The sequence below is a fragment of the Bombina bombina genome, chromosome 3 (genome assembly GCF_027579735.1).
Source record: "Bombina bombina isolate aBomBom1 chromosome 3, aBomBom1.pri, whole genome shotgun sequence".
Classification (NCBI taxonomy): Eukaryota; Metazoa; Chordata; class Amphibia; order Anura; family Bombinatoridae; genus Bombina; species Bombina bombina.
Window position 1 is genome coordinate 100009696 of NC_069501.1, and position 24043 is coordinate 100033738.

At 36.6% G+C, this 24043-nt stretch overlaps 1 protein-coding gene across 1 annotated transcript in view; it reads left to right on the forward strand.

Annotated features, from left to right (window-relative positions):
* The window catches only part of VPS26C (VPS26 endosomal protein sorting factor C), a 246382-nt gene extending 235029 nt beyond the window's left edge, over positions 1-11353 (forward strand). Inside the window, exon 8 of the mRNA XM_053705935.1 lies at positions 9811-11353. Coding sequence (XP_053561910.1) covers positions 9811-9893 — 83 coding nt within the window. The 3' untranslated portion in view covers positions 9894-11353. The remainder of the gene's footprint in view (positions 1-9810) is intronic.
* The last annotated feature ends 12690 nt before the right edge of the window (positions 11354-24043 follow it).

The following is a 24043-nucleotide window of genomic DNA, read 5'->3' on the forward strand; positions in this document are numbered from 1 at the left end:
GGTTAAATGGTGGATTGGTGACTTCCGGAAAGGTCTCATTAGTCTTAAAGTCTGTAGAAAGATGTGAATAATAAGTAATATGGTCAAAATGTCCTAAAAAGGAACAGACAATGAACACACACACACAAACTCAAACGCAAACTTGCACATACACCCAAGGAAACACTGACAGAGACAACCTCAGAAAACACACAAAGACATACACACAGAGAGACACCCACAGAAAACACACAAAGACATACACACACAGAGAGACAATCACATAAAACACACAAAGATATACATACATACACACACACCCTCGCTGAGACATCCACAGAAAACACACAAAGACATACACACACTCTCACAGAGACACCCACAGAAAATACACAGACATACACACACCCTCACAGACACAAACACAGAAAACACAGACATACATACACACACACACCCTCACAGAGACATCAACAGAAAACACACAAAGACATACTCACCCACCCTCACAGAGGCATCCAGAGAAAATACACAAAGACATACATACACACACCCTCACAGAGACACCCACAGAAAATGCACAAAGACATACACACCCACCCTTACAGAGAGACCCACAGAAAAAAATACATACACACTTATAGAGACGCAAACAAAAGCACAAAGACATAAACACAGACACACACAGAAACACTCACAGGAGGATAAAATTTCTGCACATTGCATCTCCCAAATCAACAGTGTGTGACATGCATGATAAAACAATTGCAAAAATTAAGAGATCACTTTTTAAAGAATCATATTTGTAAAAAATAATTTATGTGAATTCAAAATTGTACATTAATGATCTGGGTAGATCTGGGTAGATGGCTAGATGAAGAAAATTACTTTTTAAAGGTTGACATATGTTTTTCCCCATTTTCCGCAACCAGGAGCATCACTTCAAATATGGTGTACAATTGTTCCAATCTGTCAGCTGTACTTATGGATTTTGTTTTTCAAAATTAAGTCAGCTGTAGTGTAAAATGAACAGTGTTAAGTTAACCTGTCTCATTTCAAACACTGAGCAATCTTAGTCTGAGAGTATAGCATTTTATGCATATGTTAAAATCTTAGATAAAATGCCTCCTTGCATCTGGAAAGTCCTTGCATAAAGGGGCAGTAAACTGGAATGTAATTATATATATATATATATATATATATATATATATATATATATATATATATATATATATATTAATTTAAAAAAACTCATATCTGCCAAAAGGGCACCTACCATTTATGTATTGAGGAGGAAACATTTCTGCATGGTTTTAAATATAGAATTTCTACAGCATTGTCAAATAATAATAAATACACTGCTGCATATTGCTAAAAAAGTGTTTTTATAGTGATTTGCCGCCTTACTCTGGCACACACTGTACAAACTGAAGTGCCAAGTCTGTATCACACTGTGCATAGTGGTTTAGTGCACACTCAGCAATCCTCTCAAATGCTAATACTTTACTCCTTGTAATAACATTTCCCATGCTCAATAGCACTCTGCTGTAGTACCCTCTGGTGGCTGCCGAAATGTAAAAAATCTTTTTTTTAAATAATAGTTGTTTTTGCCTCATGGGGACCCCTGGCCCATTGGGCCCCTGACAGGAGTCACCTCTGTCACCTCCTGATGGCGGCCCTGCTTATTATAAGAAACAAAATTATTACATGTCAACTTCTTTACCTCTGTTAAGCTACCTTTCTCCGCCAGTATTAGTTCAAACTTCAGTTCCTTTTGCCATCCTGGTTCCACCCCAAATTTACTCCATTGCCAGTTTAGTCCAAACCCAGAGAGGCCTTGCTTTGTAACATCCTTCCTTCAGATATTTTTTCAGTGTTGGTCTAGTTATCCCTCTTCTGGGGAAGATGACCCATGATATTACAAGTGAATCCAAGATATTGTGGTTTTTTTGGGGTCCACAATAAGTTACGTTTCCTCCCATTGGTCTTGATAACAGTAGAGAACCTTCTTCTCCTTGCAGAAGTAATTCCAACAGTCTCCTTCCACAAAGACATGTTTTTTTTTGATGATGCAAGTTCGTAATTTCCTGTGTCTTTGTTGATGCCAGGTTGTTTGGCACGAAGTTGTGTTGGTCATGACGCGAGTTGAGTAATTTCTGGATAATTTCTACTTCATTTTGCATCGTGCGTCATACTTGGCACCAAAAAATTTGGTTTATTTTACCCCACTTCCTATATGCCTCTTGCCTTCTTTATGCTCAGAGGGCTATGCTGTTTGCATTTTTTCCCATTCCTGAAACTGCTATATAAGGAACTTTTGTCTAAATGTTATTTTTTCTTTTACATTTTGCAAGATGTCTCAATCTGATCCTGTCTCAGAAGCTACTGTAGGAACCATGCTACCTGAACACAGTTCTACCAAAGCTAAGTATATCTGTTGTAAATTAGCTGAGATTATATCTCCGGCTGTAGTATGTAACAGTTGTCATGATAACCTTTTGCATGCCGAAAATGTTTCTATCAGTACTAGTACAGTATCTGTTGTTCCCTCAACATCTAATGTACATGATATCCCTGTTGATATGAAAAATTATATTGCTGATGCAATACAGAAGGCTATGTCTGCTATTCCGCCTTCTAATAAACGTAAAAGGTCTTTAAAAGCTTCTCACAAAACTGATGAATTTTGTAATGACAGACAGCAAACTGAAATATCCTCCTCTGATGAGGATCTCTCTGGTTCAGAAGATCCTACCTCAGACATTGACTTTGATAAATCTACTTATCTTTTTAAGATTGAGTATATTCGTTCTTTGTTGAAAGTATTGGTTACTTTGGATATAGGAGTCTGGTCCTCTTGATAACAAAATCAGTAAATGTTTAAATTCTGTTTATAAACCTCCTGTGATTACTCCTGAGATTTTTCCTGTTCCTGTTGCTATTTCTGAAGTGATTGCTAAGGAATGGAATAAGCCTGGTGCTTCTTTTATTCCTTCTTCTAGGTTTAAAAGGTTTTACCTTTTGCCAGTGGCTAAATTAGAGTTTTGGGAAAAAGTCCCTAAGGTTGATGGGGCTATTTCTACTCTTGCCAAACGTACTACTATTCTTATGGAAGATAGTACTTCTTTTAAGGAACCTTTAGATAGGAAAATTGAATCTTATCTAAGGAAATCTTATTTATATTCTGGCTATATACTCAGGCCTGCCATTTCTATGGCTAATGTTGCGGCTGCATCAACTTTTTGGTTGGATAGCTTAGCACAAAAGGAAACAGATCCTGATTTGTCTAGCATTGTTCGTTTGCTTCAACATGCTAATCATTTCATCTGTGATGCTATTTTTGATATCATCAAAATTGATGTTAAATCTATGTCTTTAGCTATTTTAGCTAGAAGAGCTTTATGGCTCAAATCATGGAATGCTGACATGGTATCTAAATCTAGATTACTATCTCTATCTTTCCTAGGTAATAATTTATTTGGTTCCCAGTTGGATTCTATTATTTCCACTATTACTGGGGGGAAGGGAGTTTTTTTGCCTCAAGATAGAAAATCTAAGGGTAAATCTAAAGCTTCTAATCGTTTTCGTTCCTTTTGTCAGAATAGAGAACAGAAAACCACTCCTTCCCCTAAAGACTCTGGCTCCAATTGGAAGCCATCTTCAAGTTGGAATAAATACAAGCCTTTTAGGAACCAAAGCCAGCCCCCAAGTCTGCATGAAGGTGCAGCCCTCAATCCAGTTCAGCTGGTGGGGGACAGATTGAAAATTTTTCAAGACATTTGGACAGATTATGTTCAAAATCAGTGGATTCAGAGCATTGTCTCAAGGGTATCGAATAGGTTTCAGAGTAAGACATCCTGTGAGAAGATTCTTTCTCTCTCATGTTCCAACAAATCCTGTGAAAGCTCAGGCTTTTCTGAAGTGTGTTTCAGATCTGGAGCTTTCAGGGGTAATTATACCAGTTCGGCTTCATGGACAGGGTCTGGGGTTTTATTCAAATCTATTCCTTGTCCCAAAGAAAGAAAATTCATTCAGACCATTTCTGGATCTGAAGTTTTTGAATTGTTTTGTAAGGGTCCCAACTTTCAAGATGGTGACTATAAGGACTATTTTGCCTTTTGTTCAGCAAGGTCATTATATGTCTACAATAGACTTACAAGATGCATATCTTCATATTCTGATTCATCCAGACCATTATCGGTTTCTGAGATTTTCTAGACAAGCATTACCAATTTGTCGCTCTCCCATTTGGCCTTGCAACAGCTCCAAGAATCTTTTCGAAGGTTCTCGGTGCCCTTCTATCTGTAATCAGAGAGCAGGGTATTGCAGTGTTTCCTTATTTGGACGATATATTGGTACTAGCTCAGTCTTTACATTTGGCAGAATCTCACACAAATCAACTAGTGTTGTTTCTTCAAAGACATTGTTGGAGGATCAATTTACCAAAGAGTTTCTTGATTCCTCAAACAAGGGTCACCTTTTTAAGTTTCCAGATAGATTCAGTGTCCATGACTCTGTCTCTAACAGACAAGAGACGAATGAAATTGGTTTCAGCCTGTCTAAACCTTCAGTCTTGGTTATTCCCTTCAGTGGCTATGTGCATGGAAGTTTTAGGTCTCATGACTGCAGCATCGGACGCGTTCCCCTTTGCTCGTATTCATATGAGACCTCTGCAGCTTTGCATGCAATGGTGCAGGGATTATACTCTGATATACTCTGATATCACAATTGATATACTTAAATCCCAACATTCAACTCTCTCTGTCCTGGTGGTTGGACCATCATCGGATTATTCAGGGGGCCTCTTTTGTTCATCCTTCTTGGACTGTGATCTCAACAGATGCAAGTCTTACAGGTTGGGGAGCTGTCTGGGGATCTCTGACAGCACAAGGGGTTTGGAAACCTCAAGAGGCGAGGTTACCAATCATTATTTTAGAACTCCATGCTATCTTCAGAGCTCTTCAGGCTTGGCCTCTATTAAAGAGAGAACTTTTCATTCGCTTTCAGACAGACAATATCACAACTGTGCCATATGTCAATCATCAGGGAGTGATTTGCAGTCCTTTGGCAATGAAAGAAGTATCACAGATATCCAACTCTTGTCTAATTTCTGCGAATCCCATATTCCAGTTCCTCTTTTTCTGTATATATATATATTATTTTTTTTACTTCTTATTTTATCACCTCACTACTTGGCTATTCGTTAAACTGAATTGTGGGTGTGGTGAGGGGTGTATTTATAGGCATTTTGAGGTTTGGGAAACTTTGCCCCTCCTGGTAGGATTGTATATCCCATACGTCACTAGCTCATGGACTCTTGCCAATATAAAAGAAATTAATTTATCAGGTAAGTTCTTACATAAATTATGTTTCCTTATCAACATCAAGGCTTATATAGCTTAGATTTTTTCCCAAAAGCACTCATTTCTTTTTAATTTCATATATCAACATAATTTTCTTGACTGTATGTTTTTTTCCTTTAAATTGTTTAGAGATTTTCTTAAACTTGCCAATGTTAAAGGAGCAGTTATGCACTACTGGGAGCTAGCTGAACACATCTGGTGTACCAAATAAAAGAGACATTTATGTGCAGGCACCAGTCAGCAGCTAGCTCCCAGTAGTACATAGCTGCTGCTGAGCCTACCTAGGTATGATTTTTAAATAATGAAACAAGGGGGTTATTTAAAATGACATGTTCTGTCTGAATCATGATAGAAACTAGGGGTGTGTATTCGGATCCTTCATCAGGATATGAATGCTGTAGAAGGCGGACCCTGGTGGGATTCAGCTATTCTGAGAACCGCATTTATTCCTGTGAAAGTGCAACACACTAGGATCTGGATTTGCAAAGTGTGTTGCACTTTCACAAGAATAAATGTGGCTCCGGAAAGCGCTAAATCCCACAAGCGGGCGCCTTCTTCAGCATTCAGATCCTCACGAAGAATCCGAATGCACAATAGAAACATACAGTATACAACAGAAGTGAGTACACCCCTGGGCAATATCACTTAAATCAAAGTTGACAAGTAGAGTATTTCCTATTATAAACAATCAAAAACAAATACTTTAGAAAGATTATATTGAAAATACAGGCCCCAAAGTAGAAACTTAATGCAACAAAAGTGAATACACCTGTGGTCACTGACAAACAAGTTAGATCACTGAAACTAAATTCAGTAACCTATGATTTCCAATTAGCCTAATTGCATGAGCATAGTTACCAGAACAGTCTTATTTTTGGACCAATGGGCTGTGTCTATCTGCATCATGTCTCCACGTGGAAAAGAATTGGCAGAGGAATTGAAAAATATGATTGTGAGACTTCACAAAGATTTAAAAGGATACAGGAAGATTAATGACCAACTAAAAATCAGTCAAAACGCAGTTGCAGCAGTAATCAGGAGGTATAGATAGATACACAGTGCCAAAAATCAGAGCCATAGTGGCTGTCCTCCTAAAATGACGCCATGGACAGTGCGCTACTTGCACAATCTAGCTCTGAAAAACAGGCTTCAGATTTGCATCAAGGCAAGTGCTTCAGATTTGCATCAAGGCAAGTGCTTCAGATTTGCATCAAGGCAAGTGCTTCAGATTTGCATCAAGGCAAGTGCTTCAGATTTGCATCACGGCTAGTGCTTCAGATTTGCATCAAGGCAAGTGCTTCAGATTTGCATCACGGCTAGTGCTTCAGATTTGCATCAAGGCAAGTGCTTCAGATTTGCATCAAGTCAAGTGCTTCAGATTTGCTTCAAGTCAAGTGCTTCAGATTTGCTTCAAGTCAAGTGCTTCAGATTTGCATCAAGGCAAGTGCTTCAGATTTGCATCAAGTCAAGTGCTTCAGATTTGCATCAAGTCAAGTGCTTCAGATTTGCATCAAGGCAAGTGCTTCAGTTTTGCATCAAGGCAAGTGCTTCAGATTTGCATCAAGTCAAGTGCTTCAGATTTGCATCAAGTCAAGTGCTTCAGATTTGCATCAAGTCAAGTGCTTCAGATTTGCATCAAGGCAAGTGCTTCAGATTTGCATCAAGGCAAGTGCTTCAGATTTGCATCAAGGCAAGTGCTTCAGATTTGCATCAAGTCAAGTGCTTCAGATTTGCATCAAGTCAAGTGCTTCAGATTTGCATCAAGGCAAGTGCTTCAGATTTGCATCAAGGCAAGTGCTTCAGATTTGCATCAAGTCAAGTGCTTCAGATTTGGCTCAGGGATTATCGATAGAAATTGGAGTTTCTGTGACAGCTCAGACAGTGCTAAGGATATTGCATAATGTCAATTTCTATGTACAGCATCCAAGGAAAAAAACCTTGCTTGGTCCTCGGCACCAAACTGCACGATTAAACTATGCTAAACAACATGAAAAGCTTGATGAATACTGGGTAGGTAAGTATAATTTTTTTTTTTCCTTATTACCGCGCCGCAGGTTTAGCAGCGTGTCTCACGCTGCTCAGCTCCTCCCTTCTAGTCCCCGCTTGCAGTGTTGGAGACTTTCAGTGGAGGTGAGTGGTAGACTTGTCCCTCTCAGTGATTTCCTGGCTGCGCAGCTCTACTATACACTAACTGAGTATAATAGAGATCGGCTTGCTCCGATTCTGCTCCTGCGCTGCTGTTAGCTAATCTGTGAGCTGGAGGTGGTACATTTTTTTTATTCAGCTGAACTTTGCTGCTGTTTCACTTTGTATTGGTAACAGAAAATGCTGGAAAACCACAGTGAAGCAGCAGCAAATTTCAGCTGAATAAAAAAATTGAAGTAAGCAAAATCATACAAATATTTATGTATTTTCAAAATGTAACCCCTTCAGCTCACAGATTAGCTAACAGCAGGGCTGGAGCAGAATATAAAGTCAGCGTTCTAATGAAGCAGGGAATCAAGATCAGTCCATCTTTGGATCTGACTGGAGCAATGAAGTACCGCCGTGGCTAGCACTTTACACACAGAAGTCGGCCTCTATCCATACGGCACGGCCCTTCCCCTGAGTGCCAGCTTTAACAGAAAAACTTTGGTACTACAAACCAATGGCAGGAATTTAAATCCACAAAGCAGGGCTCTGACATACAACAATCTCCCTCCTTAACTCACAATGATGATCGGGTGTTCAATATTGGCCCAAAGTCTTAGAACACACTATATACCATAATATGACTCATTATCTCCTTGAGGGTTTCTAACGTTATTTTATCTACAGGGATTGCCACTAATAGTACTGTAGACCAGTTTATTCTTGATAGGATGATGTCCCTATTCATGCTGCGTGTATGTAGATCCTAAATGAGGAATTGGGGCTTGCTCCACTAACAGTTTATCATATTTACACCTTGGTTCATATGTTGTACATTACCTGATAAAAGATGCTTCTTGCTCATTTGAAAATATTAACTGTAGAGTACAGTGTCACACCACAAGTATTATATAAGGTATTACTTTACACCCTCATTCATAACACATAACAAGCCCACAATTATTATTTAACATTCCATGACCATATCTTATATCCCGGAAACAACCCCTTAAAATAAGTACCCCTATATAATTAAATATGGGACATAATATTGTAAAAATATAGATAAGAGTTGAGCAACCTATATAGTAAAAGCATAATGGTTGTACATAAAGCACTGCTACCCTCACCCTCTTAGTATATACTGCAAAACTATACACAGGGGAGGAATAAAAATGTCATATTTATAATTTGTATGTATCTGTTCACCTAAGATACAGCAAATTGCTCAATTTTAGGAGTTAAAAATGATAGCTATTCCCTCCATCCTGACCTGTTGTTATGAGGTAAATCTCCTATTAGGTGGATACTGTTCATGTTCACTATATATCATTTTCCCTCTATGCTCTATTTTATCTGACATTTGTCTTCCCTTAGAGGCAATTGCACTGTCTTTTTCCATACCACAATGTCTTTTGGTTAAAATTATTTTGTGAATCAGGACAAGTAGATTGTCACGAGGGACAAGTAGATTGGGCTCCCGCTTTAGTCCCTTGGACAAGTAGTTGTTTTTTTTAAAAAAAATTCTACACCCCTGCCTGGTCAGGATTATTACAGTGAATGCATAGTCCCAACAGTAAATCATTGAGGTGGGAGTGTGACGATATGGGGCTGCATGACTGCAAAAGGTGTTGGGGAGATGACATTTATAGATGGCACCATGAATGCCTGCAATTTACCAAAATACTGGCTGACAAGATGATTTCCAGTATCCAGAAGTCTGGCAGAGGACGAATATTCCAGCATGATAACGATCCAAAGCACACTGCCAAAATCACAAAGGAGTTTCTAAAGGAGAAACAAGTGAAAACTATGACCTGGCCAAGTATGTCACCTGACTTGAATCCAGTAGAACACCTTTGGGGTATTTTAAAGAAAATGGTAGAGCAACACAACCCCTCCAGCAAAGAGCAGCTGAAAAAATTATCTCTGAAGAAGGGCAGAACATCTCTCCAGAAATTTGTACGACACTGGTTTCTTCCATGCCAAAGACGGTTGAGTCTGTCATCAAAAATAAAGGTGGACATGCAAAGTATTGAAAAAAATAAAAGATTTGAATCTCAGTAATGAAAGGTGCACTGACTTTTGTTGCATTGAGTTCCTGCTGTGGGGCCGGTATTTCGTTTTTAATTTTACATAAAAGCAAATACCCTACTGTAAAACTTACACATAATGCAGTTACTGTTTGGTTACACAATTTTGAATAATTTCACATTTAAGTGATATTGTGCTGGGGTGTACTCACTTCTGTTGTGTACTGTAAATAGTTTCATGTCCTTAAATAAGGTTCTGTGCAGTGAAGATGATCATTCTGACATGTTTGTTTTTTTCCCTACAGAATTTGAAGTAAATGTCGTCGTAGTCCTGCACGATGATCATCTCATTACAGAAAATTTCCCACTTAAGTTATATCGAATGTAAAACCTCAAAGAAAAAATAAGCTAAGCCCTAAATGTTGTACAGATGTCAGGATTAGGGTTTTTACCATATTACAAGTTAATTAAACTAGTGAGCTCTTTTGAAATGACCACACAACACGCGCACTTCTGCTAGGACCAATTGTTCAGTAAAGTTGTTGTTTTTGTGTAAATCTGAAGCACTTACTAGGAACATAGAAAAACTATGTAAACTAGGGAATCTAGCATTCTGGTCAAAATCTTACAAAATTTTTTTGTTGAAGCATAATAATTATATTGATTTAAGTATGTTATATCTCACATTTTTATACATTTCACTACAAGCTTAAAATAAAGAAGAGGAAAAAAAACTTGCTCACGTTCTTTCATAACTTACTTGAATCTTAAAGAGACCAAGTCAGAATTAAACTTATATGATTAAAAACTATTTTAAACACAAGAAAATACCCAGAGAGCCTTGGGCTCTGCATTGTTGTTTTTACTGTCCATCTCTTCCCTTTATAAAATAATGCCATGGTTTAGGTATCAGTTTGCATTGATCTTATTTATTTAACTAATAATACTGTTGAGATTAGTCTTTTATCTCATTATTGGATATTGTCCTTTTTAGATTAAAATGTTTTATATCTTCGTGATTTTAGTATTATATACCCTTGTATTTTTGGTATACAAAGAGTTAAACCAATCTCTTTAGGTGTTTGAAGATAGTTTATAGTATACTATCCCTGACAAATTTGCAAAGACTTTGACACAAAACACATAGGTTGTATTAAAGGGACATTAAACACTAAATAAATCCTAGAAAGATAGATGCATTTAAAGAAAATATTAGTCTGAGAATAACATGTAGATGTATTTATTTTTAATTTTTTTAGCTGTTTAAATATTGATGAAATAAGTGCAAAGAAGTTTTAGTGTCTATAAAACAATGGAAGCTGCCATGTTGTAACTTAGGTTACCTTCTCTGCTGTGGCCAATTAGAGACAGTTATCAATAGGTCACTAAAGTGTGCAGCCAATGGCTGTGTGGAATATAAGTGTTCTACACTTCCATTTCTAACAGGAACTGAAAAGCTCACCATTTTAGAATGGAATTACAGGAAAGGGGAACAAAATAAATAATGAAAGAATATTGCAGAGTTATTTTCATATATACAGTTTATCATTTTATATCATGATCTCAAAGTGTTTAATGTCCCTTTAAGGTGTCTACTGGCCTTTTATACTGTTAGCATTTTATACGGTTATGAATTAATTAAAGCTACGTTTTACTGCAGTCCCCGAACCCCTCTGGATATTTTCTGGTGAGCTATTATCAGTACAGTTTGTGTATTGTCTTATTTATTTTGGCGTACAATCACTTTCATTTAGCTGGTGGCTCTTTGTAAATAATCACCATAAACACTTTTTTAATAACAGCTTTAAATGACACAGAATAAACAAATGATAATGTTGCATAAGCAAATATAGCTGAGTTTGACTACTTTGAACACCTCAGATTTTTATGTTATTTTAAATATAACCAAATTATGACATAGATTGTGGTGAATGGGAAATATCCTGAACTTGAGAAGGTGTAATTCACACAGATAGGTTTGTCCATTCAATATTTTGATTAGGAACAAATGGATTTAAAAATCTTGTGTTTTCTTGTACAATTATCCTATTCAGAGGCACAGTACTAAGGTTGGCCTAGATGAGGAAGTGTGTATGTGAGATATTGAGGCCCATTTATCAAGCTACATACGGAGCTTGAGGGCCGTGTTTCTGACCAGTCTTCAGACTCGCCAGAAACAGCAGTTATGAAGCAGCGGTCTAAAGACCCTGTCCGCCTGCTCTGATGAGGTGGACAGGAATCGCCACAATTAAACCCGATCAAGTACGATCGGGTTGATTGACACCTGCCTGCTGGCGGCCGATTGGCCGCGAGTCTGCAGGGGGCGGTGTTGCACCAGCAGCTCTTGTGTGCTGCTGGTGCAGTGCTGAATACGTATAGCGTATTGCTCTCCGCATTCAGCGATGTCCGTCGGACCTGATCCGCACTGTCGGATCAGGTCCTACAGACACTTGATAATTCGGCCTCATAGTCTGTGAGCACACACATACTTATACATGTGTCAGGAAGAACAGGTGCCACACTGCTATGCAGAATGTCATTTCCATTCACCTAAGCAGTATAAAGATTGTGGGTTTTTACTGCTACTGCAAACTGGCACATAACATTCAACAATAATAAGAATACAGTAAATATTGCACAAATGTATACAGTAAATATTGTACAAACTTAAACAGTAAATGGGGTACAGACGTATACAGTAAATATGGTACTAACATATACAGTAAATATTGTACAGACGTATAGAGTAAATATGGTACTAACATATACAGTAAATCGTGTACAGACGTATACAGTAAATATGGTACAGACTTATACAGTAAATATTGTACAAACGTACAGAGTAAATGGGGTACAGACGTATACAGTAAATATGGCACAAACATATATAGTAAATGGGGTACAGGCGTATACAATACATATTGTACAAACGTATACAGTAAATGAGGTACAGACGTATACAGTAAATATTGTACAAACTTAAACAGTAAATGGGGTACAGACGTATACAGTAAATGAGGTACAGACGTATACAGTAAATATTGTACAAATGTATACAGTAAATATTGTACAAACTTAAACAGTAAATGGAGTACAGACGTATACAGTAAATATGGTACTAACATATACAGTAAATCGGGTATAGACGTATACAGTAAATATGGTACAGACTTATACAGTAAATATTGTACAAACGTATTAACATACACAGTAAATAGTGTACAGACGTATACAGTAAATATGGTACAGACTTATACAGTAAATATTATACAAATGTACAGAGTAAATGGGGTACAGACGTATACAGTAAATATGGCACAAACATATACAGTAAATGGGGTACAGGCGTATATAATACATATTGTACAAACGTATACAGTAAATGTGGTATAGAGGTATACAGTAAATGTGGTACAGACGTATACAGTAAATGTGGTATAGAGGTATACAGTAAATGTGGTACAGACGTATACAGTAAATGTAGTACAAGACTTATGCAGTAAATATGGTACAAACGTATACAGTAAATATTGTACAGAAGTATACAGTAAATGGGGTACAGGCTTAAACAGTAAATATTGTACAAACGTATACGGTAAATATTGTACAGAAGTATACAGTAAATGGGGTACAGGCTTAAACAGTAAATATTGTACAAACGTATACAGTAAATATTGTACAGAAGTATACAGTAAATGGGGTACAGACGTATACAGTAAATATTGTACAGACGTATACAGTAAATGAGGTACAGATGTATACAGTAAATATGGTACTAGCATATACAGTAAATGGGGTACAGACGTATACAGAAAATATGGTACAGACATATACAGTCAATATTGTACAAATGTATACAGTAAATATTGTACAAACTTATACAGTAAATGGAGTACAGATGTATACAGTAAATATGGTACTAACATATACAGTAAATATGTTATAAACATATACAGTAAATGGGATACATATACAGTAAATATGGTACAAACATATACAGTAAATATGGTACAGACATATACAGTCAATATTGTACAAATGTATACAGTAAATATTGTACAAACTTATACAGTAAATGGAGTACAGATGTATACAGTAAATATGGTACTAACATATACAGTAAATATGTTATAAACATATACAGTAAATGGGGTACAGACGTATACAATACATATTGTACAAACGTATACAGTAAATGGGGTGCAGATGTATACAGTAAATATGGTAATAACAAATACAGTAAATATGTTACAAACGAATACAGTACATGGGGTACAGATGTATACAGTAAATATGGTACAGACTTATACAGTAAATATTGTACAAACGTATACAGTAAATGGGGTACAGACGTATACAGTAAATATGGTACTAACATATACAGTTATTATGGTACTAACATATAAAATAAATGGTACAGACGTATACAGTAAATATTGTACAAACGTATACAGTAAATATTGTACAAACGTATACAGTAAATGTGGTACAGACATATACAGTAAATGGCTTACAGACATATACAATAAATGTAGGACGACAAAAGAAGACAGCGCAATACCCTATTCAAGGTACTATTTATTGAAGGGTAGTCACAACATGCTAGTAATTGAACACTTACTAGATGGAAGAAAATAATAAGCCCCAAAGGTATACAGGAGAACTCAGTGTCTTTGCAGCAATCAACCGCCAGTGCGTGCGTAGTCCGAACAGTCTAAACCAGTCAAATTCAAAAACTTCCGGCTTGTAGTAAAGCTTACGCAGCCACTCGTTGACGTCACTGTTACTCCTCCTACGGATGCTTGAACGGACCAAAAGTAACTTAACGCATTTCGCCGGTAACACACCGGCTTTCTCAAGAGTGATTTGAACCTTAACAGAAACAGTCTTTATTTAAAGGTCCTTGAATGACATGATTGGTGGAGCACACATAAAAGGCATAGTTACAACTTGCCCAAATTCATCACATATATATATATATATATAAAACAAATACAAATGCATTTAAAAATTCTATGTTTATACATTCAACCTAAAATAAAATATTCTTTTAATTTATAAAAAAAACAATTTAAAATAAGTCATTAACGGTCATGAAAATGTAACTGCATAGTCGGCACAAACATCTAAAGAAAATAAATGAATCCGTAAATATACATATAAATATATGAAAAGTCTACAATCAACTTTTAAAAATAATCTTTAATAAGAGAGATCTTTAGTACAAAGATCTTGTCATGATTCTTCCGTTCATCGCCGTGTCACCGCGGCTCCCGGATCTCCTCTGTGTGTATTATGTCACGTTGCCTAACAACGTGACGCGTCCTCTGACACTCCCTCTGATGACGGCTCCTCTCCTGCCTTTAAATCACGGCGGAGATCTTACTCGGGGCCCGTTTGTTTGTTTGACTCCGGTAATGTGAGTACTTTTGTCTGAACCTAACCTTGCTAATCTTTACCTTCAATCTGACTCCTGGATATCGACCTTTGCCTGTCTGACTTTGCTTATGCCTAGACCCTCAAACAGTCTCCTGGATACCGACCATTGCCTGCCTGACCTTGCTTTTGCCTTGACCCTCAATCTGTCTCCTGGATATATTAACCCTTGCCTGTCTGACCCTGCTTTTGCCTCTAATCCTTGCAAACCTGCTTAAAGGGACATTGTCCTTTTGTTTGTTACAAATCTGCTAAAAAGAACATTTAACATTTGCTGCAAACCTGCTTAAAGGGACATTTCCTTTTGTTTGTTACAAATCTGCTAAAAAGAACATTTATCATTTGTTTGCTGCAAACCTGCTTAAAGAGACATTATCTTTTCATTTGTTTCAAGAACTCCCCTCTTACATATCTGATTCCACACATTTTTTGAGAATACTAAGGGATATAAAATGGGAAGACAACTTTGTGCTAGTCACCTGTGATGTCAGCTCCCTTTATACAAACATAGAACATAATTTGGGAGTACAAGCAATTGAACAATTTTTCAAAAAGGATCCAGAGATGACTAGCACACAGAGTAAATTCCTGCTGAAATGTATTAAGTTAATTCCGAACAATAATTTTTTTAAATTTGAGAGCGGATATTTCCTACAGGTGAAGGGTAGGCTATGGGCACAAGGTTCGCACCTAGTTATGCTAATCTGTTCATGGGGTTTTTGAAAATGAAGTCATAGACCAATCCCAATGGGGTGCGAACCTTGTGCTCTATAGACGCTATATTGACGACTTGTTCTTTATATGGAGGGGGGACACAGAACTATTAGACTTGTTTATTGATGATCTCAACTCAAATAAGTTTGGCCTAAATTTTACTTATGAAAGTAGTAATCAGAGAATTAACTATTTAGATATAGAAATAGAAATAAAGAATAATGAAATAAAAACAAAGACCTTTTTTTAAAAGGTTGACTCTAATAATTATATAGACTCAGAGAGCTGCCACCACACCAAATGGAAAAAGAACATCCCAAAGGGTCAATTACTACTTGTAAGAAGGAACTGTACTGACATAGAATTTGAGGAACAGTCAAAAGTGCTTATAAAAAGATTTGGACAAAAGGGATATGACCCCAATAGAAATAGCAAATGAAGTTAAGAGTATAGACAGAGATGAACTATTACTGAAAAAAGTGAAGCAACTAAAGGAAGAGAAAAAAGAGATACTTGATATACCATTAATTACAACATACTCAGCTAATCACAAACAATTTCAAGGAATAATTAAGAAGCACTGGCACTTGCTACTGAAAGACCCACTAATAGGGCCTAATATAGGAAGAAACCCCAGATTCATCTATAGAAAGGCGAAGAATCTCAAATCAATATTAGCACCCAGTGAATTTAGAAGTGGAGAAAAGATGTGCAATAAAGGGTATAAAACCCTAAAAGGAGAAAAAATTGAGGGTTTTCTTTCCATGCCATCAGTACAAGTCCTGCAAACACAGCACAAAATTAAAACAGATAAAGTCAGACAAGGATGGGAGACTTATTAAAATAACAGATATTATAAGATGTACAGATACAAATATTATTTATATGTTACAGTGTAATTGCAATCTAAGATACTTTGGACAAACGGGACAGAAATTAAAAGACCGTATAGGTGAACACATCCTAGCTATAGAACATCTGAGTGAAGATACCATTTTGTACAAACATTTCAAAGAGGTCCATAATGGCAATACTAATGCTTTAAAATTTTGGGGAGTTAAAAAAGTAGTACAAGATGGGAGGAAATATAGGAGGGAAATTGCTGAAACATGAAGAAGAATTCATTTTTAATTTTGGAACACTTCACCCTAAGGGACTGAATAGTGAAATGGATTTGAATTCATTTATATAAACTATATAGGTCATTTTTTCTACCCAAAACAGAACTTAATCATACCATAAACCTAAATTCAGTTGTTAGTAAATGGTACAGTGGTTAAGAGCATCGTGTATATATATATCTTTTTTTTAATAGTAAAAAATACGTTTGGAAGTTCACGGTTTCAACCAAGGCCAACGTTACCACAATTAAAAGATTTTTTCTTTATATTTAATTTAGTATTTATTACTCTCTCTCTCTCTCTCTCTCTCTCTATATATATATATATATATATATATATATATATATATATATAATTGAATTAGCTAACTACAATTCCAGATAAGGAATGATTTTTTAGATCTACACTCTATAGACCACCCGGATAATTATATTGGCTAATGAATTAAAAGTAACATATTAATTCTGAATTTTCAAAAGTTATGGATGTAAAGTGAACAAGGAAAGTACAGTAGGATGCTGGCATAATGGGTAAGGCTTTAACCTTACAAACCAAAGGTACCAGGGTTCAAATACAAGGAAGAAATAAGAGACAAGCCATAATTTTAGAATTTGATCTATAGGGCTAAAAATAAGTCAAGTATACATGTTATGAATCTAGGAAGTAAAGCAATCTTGGTAGCATAATGGATAAGAAGCTAGTTCTCCACTACAAAGGTTGAGAGTTTGAACCCAGGATGGGTTCAAATTTTTTATGCAAAAAACTATTGGAGTTTGAAATTCATTTTTTATTTTTAATATTATTTTTATTTCAAACGTCGAGATCATGAGGTATAACTCATCTTAGGTATACATTTTTAATTGCTGTAATCATTTTTTAAAGGAATTTTTTATAATTCGAAACATTAAAATGCAAAGTGCTGTAAGGTTCATATGACACGGTAAAAGCCACTAGGAATAAGACGATACAATATGGTAGTTTTTTATTAAAAATTTTTTTTTACCCAATAGATATTTTGTTTAAACAAAGGAACCGGTTGAATGTTAAGAGTGGGGCAGTGATAAATACAAAATAAGAGACAAAGATCATTGAAAACTAATTGGGAGACAAGGAAAGGGTTAATGAAATACCCTTTAAATAAACGATCTCAGCTGGACGTAGGCATCTTGACAAAGGCTCCCTGGAGAGCTGAAACGCATATATTTGTCCACTATCCAGCTTTGCAGAGAGACACAGAAAGCTTTTTTACTCCCAGGACAGTCACACCATAAATCCACTGAATTACCTGGTTAGACGGTAGGAGTACAGACCAACGGAGGATCAACTAGTGTGCACACAGAGGCCTAGATTTGGAGTTTGGCGTTAGCCGTGAAAACCAGCGTTAGAGGCTCTTAACGCTGGTTTTAGGCTAACTCTGGTATTTGGAGTCACTCAAAAAAGGGTCTAACGCTCACTTTTCAGCCGCGACTTTTCCATACCGCAGATCCCCTTACGTCAATTGCGTATCCTATCTTTTCAATGGGATTTTTCTAACTCCTGTATTTAGAGTCGTGTCTGAAGTGAGCGTTAGAAATCTAACGACAAAACTCCAGCCGCAGGAAAAAAGTCAGTAGTTAAGAGCTTTCTGGGCTAACGCCGGTTCATAAAGCTCTTAACTACTGTACTCTAAAGTACACTAACACCCATAAACTACCTATGTACCCCTAAACCGAGGTCCCCCCACATCGCCGCAACTCGATTAATTTTTTTTAACCCCTAATCTGCCGACCGCCAACTACGTTATCCTTATGTACCCCTAATCTGCTGCCCCTAACACCGCCGACCCCTATATTATATTTATTAACCCCTAATCTGCCCCCCACAACGTCGCCGCCAGCTACCTACACTTATTAACCCCTAATCTGCCGAGCGGACCGCACCGCTACTATAATAAAGTTATTAACCCCTAATCCGCCTCACTAACCCTATAATAAATAGTATTAACCCCTAATCTGCCCTCCCTAACATCGCCGACACCTAACTTCAATTATTAACCCCTAATCTGCCGACCGGAGCTCACCGCTATTCTAATAAATGTATTAACCCCTAAAGCTAAGTCTAACCCTAACACTAACACCCCCCTAAATTAAATATAATTTTAATCTAACGAAATTAATTAACTCTTATTAAATAAATTATTCCTATTTAAAGCTAAATACTTACCTGTAAAATAAATCCTAATATAGCTACAATATAAATTATAATTACATTGTAGCTATTTTAGGATTAATATTTATTTTACAGGCAACTTTGTAATTATTTTAACCAGGTACAATAGCTATTAAATAGTTAAGAACTATTTAATAGTTACCTAGTTAAAATAATTACAAAATTACCTGTAAAATAAATCCTAACCTAAGTTACAATTAAACCTAACACTATACTATCATTAAATTAATTAAATAAAATACCTACAATTACCTACAATTAAACCTAACACTACACTATCAATACATTAATTAAATACAATATCTACAAATAACTACAATGAAATAAACTAACTAAAGTACAAAAAATAAAAAAACTAAGTTACAAAAAATAAAAAAATATCTACAAACATAAGAAAAATATTACAAGAATTTTAAACTAATTACACCTACTCTAAGCCCCCTAATAAAACAACAAAGCCCCCCAAAATAAAAAATGCCCTACCCTATTCTAAATTACTAAAGTTAAAAGCTCTTTTACCTTACCAGCCCTGAACAGGGCCCTTTGCGGGGCATGCCCCAAGAAGTTCAGCTCTTTTGCCTGTAAAAAAAACATACAATACCCCCCCCAACATTACAACCCACCACCCACATACCCCTAATCTAACCCAAACCCCCCTTAAATAAACCTAACACTAAGCCCCTGAAGATCTTCCTACCTTATCTTCACCATACCAGGTTCACAGATCCGTCCTGAAGAGCTCCTCCGATGTCCTGATCCAAGCCCAAGCGGGGGGCTGAAGATGTCCATGATCCGGTAGAAGTCTTCATCCAAGCGGGGCAGAAGAGGTCTTCCATCCGATTGAAGTCTTCATCCAAGCGGGGCAGAAGAGGTCTTCCATCCGATTGAAGTCTTCATCCAGGCGGCATCTTCTATCGACATCCATCTGGAGCGGAGCGGCAGCATCCTGAAGACCTCCGACACGGAACATCCATCCTGGCCGACGACTGAACGACGAATGACGGTTCCTTTAAATGACGTCATCCAAGATGGCGTCCCTCAAATTCCGATTGGCTGATAGGATTCTATCAGCCAATCGGAATTAAGGTAGGAATATTCTGATTGGCTGATGGAATCAGCCAATCAGAATCAAGTTCAATCCGATTGAATACAATGTAATTATAATTTATATTGTAGCTATATTAGGATTTATTTTACAGGTAAGTATTTAGCTTTAAATAGGAATAATTTATTTAATAAGAGTTAATTAATTTCGTTAGATTAAAATTATATTTAACTTAGGGGGGTGTTAGTGTTAGGGTTAGACTTAGCTTTAGGGGTTAATACATTTATTAGAATAGCGGTGAGCTCCGGTCGGCAGATTAGGGGTTAATAATTTAAGTTAGGTGTCAGCGATGTTAGGGAGGGCAGATTAGGGGTTAATACTATTTATTATAGGGTTAGTGAGGCGGATTAGGGGTTAATAACTTTATTATAGTAGCGCTCAGGTCCGCTCGGCAGATTAGGGGTTAATAAGTGTAGGCGACGTTGTGGGGGGCAGATTAGGGGTTAATAAATATAATATAGGGGTCGGCGATGTTAGGGCAGCAGATTAGGGGTACATAGGGATAATGTAAGTAGCGGCGGTTTACGGAGCGGCAGATTAGGGGTTAATAATAATATGCAGGGGTCAGCAATAGTGGGGGCGGCAGATTAGGGGTTAATAAGTGTAAGGTTAGGGGTGTTTAGACTCGGGGTACATGTTAGAGTGTTAGGTGCAGACGTAGGAAGTGTTTCCCCATAGACAACAATGGGGCTGCGTTAGGAGCTGAACGCAGCTTTTTTGCAGGTGTTTTTTCAGCTCAAACAGCCCCATTGTTTTCTATGGGGGAATCGTGCACGAGCACATTTTTGAGGCTGGCCGCTTGCGTAAGCAACTCTGGTATCGAGAGTTGAAGCTGCGTTAAAAATGCTCTACGCTCCTTTTTTGGAGCCTAACGCAGCCTTTATGTGGACTCTCAATACCAGAGTTATTTTTATGGTGCGGCCAGAAAAAAGTCGGCGTTAGCTACGCGGGTCCTTACCGACAAAACTCTAAATCTAGCCGTAAGGAAATTTGGAGAAAACTGCAAACATTCACTACAAGTGATACAGCGCGACCCCGGTGGGACCCAGGCGAGCAGGCTGAAGAGTAATTGCCTACATTACCGGAAGACCGGGTGAGTGTATTGAATTGCAAGATTTATCACGTGTGGAATTGGAAGTATTCCAAATAACAAACACAGACAATTCGATTGGTTGCGACATAAGAGACTCACAAGTACATAAAGAATACCACCATTTACCTGTTATATTTCATGCTACTTAAGAGACTTACAAGCCCTTACAGAAGAACACCAGTCAACAGCGCATATATAAATATGCGAACACTGCTTTAAATAGACTGATTTATTTCCAACACACAAAGAATACAAGTTACTGTGAAATCTTAGAGGAAGTCGCTGTAGTTATCATTCAATCCGGTCTTTTTCTCAACAGTGTGTTTTAGCTACATGTATTAACTGTTTAAGCTACATGTATTAACTGTTTAAATCAAGTTGTCTAACAGGCTATTATCTTATGTTTGCTAGTGGATAAAATCTGCCCTGCATCTAATGTGTTTTTAGTTAACTGATCAAATTCATTGCTTTTTAGAAGAAATAGGTTGTGTTTCAATTTCAAATTCAGATTGATTGGATACCGGTGTCTTAGTATATTAGTCATCCAATTTTTAAATGTTTGATTTTTTGTATTGATATGAACAATTCAGAGAGTATTATACATTTATGTATTATTAATAAAAAAAATTATGAACAGTAAGTACCTACAGCTACTTGCATTTTTATAATTTTCGATTATTAATTTTGTATTAAAAAATTTTTTTATTAAAAATTTTTTTATTATTAATTTTTTATTAATTATTTTTACTATCTAGATATAGTTATTTTTAAGAACTTGCAGTATTTCAAACCAGTTCCAACGGTTCAACTCTATAATTTTATTAATTGAGTTGGAGCTATATGTATTACTCATAAAATCAATATTATATTTGCCAGATAGCCTTTTGGCGCCGCCTCCACACTATGTAGTAAAATTTCATTTGTTTCAAACCTGCTTAAAGGAACTTTGATTATTTGTTGAATTCAAACCTGCTTAAAGGGACGCTTATCATTAATTTGTTACAAATCTGCTTAAAGGAACATTTATTTTTTGTTGGATTCAAAACTGCTTAAAGGGACACTTATCTTTTGTTTGTTGCAAACCTGCTTTATTTGTTTCCTGAGTGGGTCACGTCCTGGTTATTTCTCAGTGTGCTAGCATGTGTTTTACTTTTCACGCTAGCAGTTGGGTTAAATCCTGGGCTGATTTCTATATGGCTGACAGATCTTCTATAAAAATAATTTTATTTATAAAAACGCTTGGACATCAAGATCAATATTAAGACCCAGAGGGGCAAGACTTCTCAACCTATAAATCCATTCGGTCTCTTTCCCCCTTAATTGAAGTAATGTATTAGTGGTTCCCGGGGGTACCCAGTCAATGATTTGAATATGTAGACCTCGTACGTCACTACCATGTACAGATGTAAAATGAACTGGCACACTATGCTTATCAAATTTGGTTCTGATATTATAAATGTGTTCACTAAATCTTTTACTAGTTTTCCTTTTCATGCGACCAATATAAATAGGATCACATTTACAGGAAAGTAGATACACTGTATAGGTTCAGCCTCTTGTAATTAAAACAAAAGCTTTTTTAAAAGATACTGCAGAGACAATTAAGATTTTTGAGGGCCTTGAGTGGGGGGATGATCTAAGGTGGGCTACCTTTGACGTTTCGTCTTTATATACTGTTATTCCCCATAACAAACATTTAGAAGTGATTGAATTGGCTTTTAAAGGGTATGATATCCCTGACAATTATCTTAAATTTATCTTAGACTCTATTCAATTTATCTTTGAAAAGTGTGGTGGGGGATAGTAGGAGTTAATCAGTAATTAGATGTTGTACCTATTGTGTAAATCAAATATGGTATATAATATACCACTACTCAGTAATCACTTGTAATAATTATGGTGCACATCTAATGTGGATTCTTAGAAGGTAGAACTAAACAACTAGAAATACTAATTGTACAAGGAGATACACTTAGGATTATTAGAAAAGAATACCACAAAAAAAATTATTTCTTTAACTCCAAATAATCATATGAAATATGAGGATTACTCTATATGTTTAAAATGTTCCATTACATTCATACTTTAATACTTTATTGTTACAACTAGGAACAAACATTCACACAGAAGTAGCCTGAAAGAGTTAAAAACACTTAAACCTAGTTACATTAAATAGATATAGTCGGCAATGCTCTATGTATTTAGCCTGATGCCCACAATATTATTGTGCAAGATAAGCTAAGCCCTTACAATCCGAGGGCTATTTTACTTTTAAGTTGTTAAGATTTTTTAAAGGTAAATAGTAGGCACCAGGTTTCAACAAATATATAGGTATATTCAGATTCTATTATTAACTAGGCAAGCAGTTAAAAAAGCGACAGACAGGAGAGAACTAGCTTCTCCTGCTGGACCCCTGACGCGCGTTTCACAGAACGCTTCCTCAGAGGGGGTGCGGGCCGCTGCTACTCGGCGTTATTTATGTTGGTGGTTGTCCCACCTCAAGCCCCTGATTCGATGTCCCTCTACGTTTTAAATGCCACTGATTGGATGCTCATTCTGTCAATCATATGGGTAGACAGTGACATCCGGTATTACGTAACGCGAGGAGGGCGTGTGAGTAGGGGGGCGTATGTGTTGTCAGTAAAGGACCAATCAGCATTAAGTAAACAAGGGGTATGTGTGTTCAGTGGCAATGATTGGATGATCACTGCGGTTTGTAACATGAGGCATTGAGACTTAAGAATTACTTTGTATCATACCTTGCTATTGCTTAATAGTAAATTATTGTGTCTTACCGCAATGGTATAATTAGGATCTTGGTCTTTCAAGCAAATGCATAAAATCTGCGATTTATGTGCCGA